Genomic DNA, 4952 nt, shown 5'->3' on the forward strand with positions numbered 1-4952 from the left:
TTGCACTCACTTCTAATGAATTAGCTTCAATACTATTCTCAATCCACCGAGATACAATCTTCCCTGGCCCTAAAACCATTGGAAATATTTCTTCTGCAGTCTGTATGATTACTGCCACCAGCTCTTTGTTACAAACCTCCACCTTAAAAATAATTAATAAATTAATACATTAATAAATATTAAAGAACAATCAAGTGTAGCAGTATGGCAAAGCTGTAGTGATCCACTTGGGAAAATAAATCTCAAGTACAACTGTGTGTTTAACCAAAGTGTGTTTAAATGTCAAGTTCGTCTCTTGAAGGTCTTCAGCTGCTCATGTTGAAGGTCCACTGTGAGCTGAAATTCCAATGAAGAAAAATCAAAGTGATGTTTCAGATTAGTCAATGAGCTCATTAGTTAATAACTGTGTAAGATGGTGTTATGGTCCCCTGATCCTCTGCTGCCTACCCACCATCTATCTTTCCTCCCTCTGCTTTCTATCTTTGTCTCTCTGTGAGTGTGGCATTTGTGGTGTGTGTGATGTTTGGCAGTTCTGCTGGTTCCTGCTCCTCCTCGGCTGGAGCACCTGCAGTAACTGATAATCAGTCCAGCACATCAGTTTGGAAGAATTTGACTCCATTTTTGACACAGAGCAGCTTTTACTTTTTCAAGAAGCTCCATCAAGCTGCACAAAACAGAGGAAAATGTGCAGGACATAACAATATATCAGAGACTCATCACATCACTCACTGGATTCACTGGATTATTTTTCTTTCAACATTATTTGGAACAAAGAAAACAAACTTGACTGGTTTGTGTCATTGTGGTGCTGCATGGCCCACTTTCTCCTGAGATTCAGTTCACAGACACATGTTCTGATAGTTTTCTTTACAATTTGCTGCTATAATTCAAAATTGATTGTGTGATTAATGATGGTGAGCCAGATGGGCCAAACCATGATACTATCAGCAGATGTTTCATTGTAGTGGTGGCATCATTGATGGGATAAATGGACTGGTGCTTATATAGTGATTTTCTATTTTCATGTGGACTAAAGTAGTGGACTGACCAACAGACTGACATTAACATCAGAGCCGTGCTGCTAGTGTGGCTAAAAGAAAAGAGAAGAAGAGACAGTCATGTTGATATGAACATTAGAGAAACACATCATGGAGCTGAAATATGATCCTGCTTCCTCATTTGGACTCATTCACCTCAGCTGACACGTTCAACAGCAGACAGGTTTTTGTAGCAGTCTTTCTCACTGTGAGAGTGGCAGGATGGGGCTACTTCATCTTTGGCTCTGGAACTAAACTGTCTGTAACAGGTAAGAACAAACATTTATTTTCCTTCAGTTGTTTTATTGTAGAAGCTGAAAATGTGTTTAAAGTCAGTTTCTGCTGCTTCAGGCTTTACATGTTAGTTTTTCATCATTAGTAGAGAATTCATCTGCAGCCATTGTTACAGAAGAAAAGCTCAATAATCTCTGAAAACATGTTGAAATCTCACTGAACAACTAAAGTTATTCTTTATTTCTGCAAATATTAGTGATGTTACAAATATTTAGGATTTGATCCTCTCAGTGATTCTGCTGGTTTTTAACACAAGATCATATTTGATGTTAAAATTAAATTAATATAGATTAACAACAAATATGTTTTCAGGAAATATTTGCTTTATGTTGAGGAACAAATATTTTTAATAGTCAAACATTCATGTAGCTGCTTCAAAAAGGTAAATAAAAGTATAAAAACAGATACTGGTTAGAAATCTCAGAAATGATATGACAGATATGTCATGATATGAATATGACATCGTTAAACTCTGATATTTATTTCTGAGATGAAGTCGTGTGTGTGGATTTGTACGTGACAATAAAAAGTTAATAATACTTTAATTTTACAAAATACTTTTCAATACAAATTTTTATTAAATATACTTTGTCAAATAATTTGTATTTTATGACTAAAAATATCATGAAGTATATCTCATATTATTGAAAACGTTTTATTCAACATTTCAGTTTTAGTGTTTTAAAATAGTTGCTACAGTTTTTTATTTGAATAAAAACATAAATTAAAATAATCACTGCGTTACTTTTCCAATTTTTACACAAAAATATTTAAGAATAAATTAGTCTGAAAGACAAATATGGTCTTTATGGTAAAATATATCAAAGACAAGAAGAATGTGAATTTTATCTGCTGAATTGAATTTTGTGAAATGATATTTAATTTTATTAATAGTACAAAACAATATGAAAAAAGATGAATTTATTTTTGGGCGGAAGAGGATCTCTGTTAGAACTCATGTCTAAGGACTAATAAGAAAAATACATTTTCACTTGTATAAAAACAAATATAAATATTTTAAAATTGGACTGAACTAAATTTCTATAAAACAATAAAAAACAATCACATGACGAATTAAACTGAATTTAATTTGAGTTTAAAATCATGCTGAGTGTTCCTCATGTGAGCCATGACGACATGAGGTGATGACTGTGTTTGATATGAAGCTGAATCCAGTGTATGTAGTGAACTTTGTGCTGTATTGATGAGTAGTTTAGTGATCAGAGTCCATGTAGTTTCCAGGATCAGACTGAATGCAGTGCAGTGCTGGAAGCTGCTGCTGACTGTGTGAATGTGTGTCTGTGCTGCTTGTTGCTGCTGTCAAACTTCAGATGAGCAGGTAGTGAAGCCCGTGGTGAGCGTGTACCCAGCAGCATCCAGAGCCCACCTGGAGGGGAACAGCTCCCTGCTGTGTGTGGCCTCAGCCATGTTTCCTCCTCTGGTCCAGTTCTCCTGGAAAAGACAGAAGAAGAACGGCGGAGAACCGGAGGAGCTGCCCCCCGGAGAGCAGCTGGAGCTCAGAGAGTCGGGACGCACCATTGCCATCAGGATGGTTGATGGGAGCGATTCTGACACATATAAATACAGCTGCTGGGTGAAGCACGAGGGGGGCACAGTGGAGGCCCAAACACAACAAGGTAATGAAGGCTTGGTGACTGTGTTGAGCAGTGATTCAGCTTCATGTGGAGATGCTGTCAAAGAGAGCAGAGCAGCAGAGGACTGACATTTCTCACTGCAGCTCCAAACATTTGACTCCTTTTCTGTTTCAGAGCTTCCAGCTCCAGCAGCCTCCTGTCCTCCAGAGAGAGAGCCAGCAGACCTGCCAGCTCTGCAGCCAGCTGACTGTAAGATCACCTGCTGCCTCTCTGCATGGACAGCTCCAATGTCCAATGAGGGAGCTGGAACAAGTTTAGGGTCTTAAAGTTGCACTAATTGATCAAATCTTCATCCAACAAGCTCTGATAAAGCCACTGTACACTAGCTGCTCAGCACCAAACAGCAGACAGACCATAATATGTCAGAGATCAGTTTGTTAGCTGCTTGTGGAGTTCTTCTGCCCCCAAGTGGACACAAACACTACATCAATTCATCCACTTGAAGAAGAAGCTGTGACTGTTTCTATTTGGACTTTTTCTCCTTGATCTGAGAGGAATAACCCGACTGTCTGTCTGTCTCTTTGTGTCTGTCTGTCCTTCAGTGTCCTTCCAGTCTCAGTGCAGGGTGAAGCTGCTCTGCCTGCTGTACACAGTGCTGATAGTGAAGAGTCTGGTGTACTGCTGTGGACTCTCTCTGCTGATGATGCTCACAAACAAGGGAGCGTCCACCAACTGCACACATGCTGACTGACTGTTTCCTGCTCGCCTTTTCTCACCATCAGATCTCATCAATTCATCTCATTCATCACTTTGATCAGTGTTGTGTTCATGATGTAGTTCATTCTTCTTCTATTCTGTTTTTTTTATTGCATTTTTATGCACACTCTATTCTAAAGTAGCATATATATGGACAGTTATGGATCAAATGGAAATTCCTATAATAAACTGATCACTGATCAAAATAAATGTGATTTTTTTTGTCTAGTTTATTTTGATTTTTAATTTGGTCATGTATTCTAAAACAAAAAAATAAAGCTTCATATTTTATCATTGTTATAGTTACATTATTGTCCAGAGTGATTTTTTTCATGCATTCAAAAAATCAGTAATTTATGAAACCATGTTAACACTTGTTTGTCACATTTACATCTTTAGTTTTAAATTATATCCATTTCCAAACAGAACTCCTGCATCTGAAGAAGACAAAAGTCAAATGAATGATCCAAACATGTAAAATATTTCAACACAACTTTTAACCTAAATCATCTGAACTGTGACTGAATAAGTTTTTACATTCTGTGGATGAAAAGTTCGTCAACAGCGACACCTGGAGTTGTTTTGTATGTCAGAGAACATCAGACCTGTGCTTCATTAATACTTAGGGATACTTTTTCAAAATACAATTTTGAAAATATTTTAAAACAATGATAAAATAATTATGATCACAACACCTCACACTCAACATTTACTTTTGAGGTAAAAGTATGGTATTCAGCAGATATTCATTTGGTTTTATTTGCTCTTTTTAAAAGTACTGTTGGTATATATTAAAATGGTTGACATAACTGGCAGATGTGATGTGTAAATGTGAGGTCAGAGGTCAAATGTGACATGACATTTGGATGCAGGCCACATGTGAGGTGCAGAATCCTCGTATTACTTCCTAAGTGTTGCCAATACGCACAAAGGCAGCAGCATTTTCAGCTTTAATCCTAGAGCTGAAAGACATTTTATCAAAGTTTGACATTATTTGACCTTGAAGAAGAGCTCAGAGGAATAAAGTAATGTCAAATTCAGCATCTCCATATATATATATATATATATATATATATATATATATATTAGGGAAGCAATGATACCAATTTTTTCAAACCGATACGATACCAATACTTGGATCTGAGTACTTGCCGATACAGAGTACAAAAACTGATACTTCTACCACACAAACACACACACACACAAATGCAATGAATTGGAAGACAGATTTTATTTTATTCTCTTGATAAAAAATAAAATCTTAATAAAA

General features: G+C 36.7%; 1 protein-coding gene across 1 annotated transcript; it reads left to right on the top strand.

Annotated features, from left to right (window-relative positions):
• The first annotated feature begins 366 nt into the window (after positions 1-366).
• LOC146496952 (uncharacterized) lies at positions 367-3984 on the top strand. Its single transcript, XM_085140969.1, has 4 exons — positions 367-1306; positions 2663-2968; positions 3101-3175; positions 3529-3984. The coding sequence occupies exons 1-4, from the start codon at positions 1162-1164 to the stop codon at positions 3675-3677; spliced, it is 675 nt and encodes a 224-aa protein (XP_084997095.1). The 5' UTR covers positions 367-1161; the 3' UTR covers positions 3678-3984.
• The last annotated feature ends 968 nt before the right edge of the window (positions 3985-4952 follow it).

This window comes from Neolamprologus multifasciatus, chromosome 18, assembly GCF_963576455.1.
Source record: "Neolamprologus multifasciatus chromosome 18, fNeoMul1.2, whole genome shotgun sequence".
Taxonomy (NCBI): Eukaryota; Metazoa; Chordata; class Actinopteri; order Cichliformes; family Cichlidae; genus Neolamprologus; species Neolamprologus multifasciatus.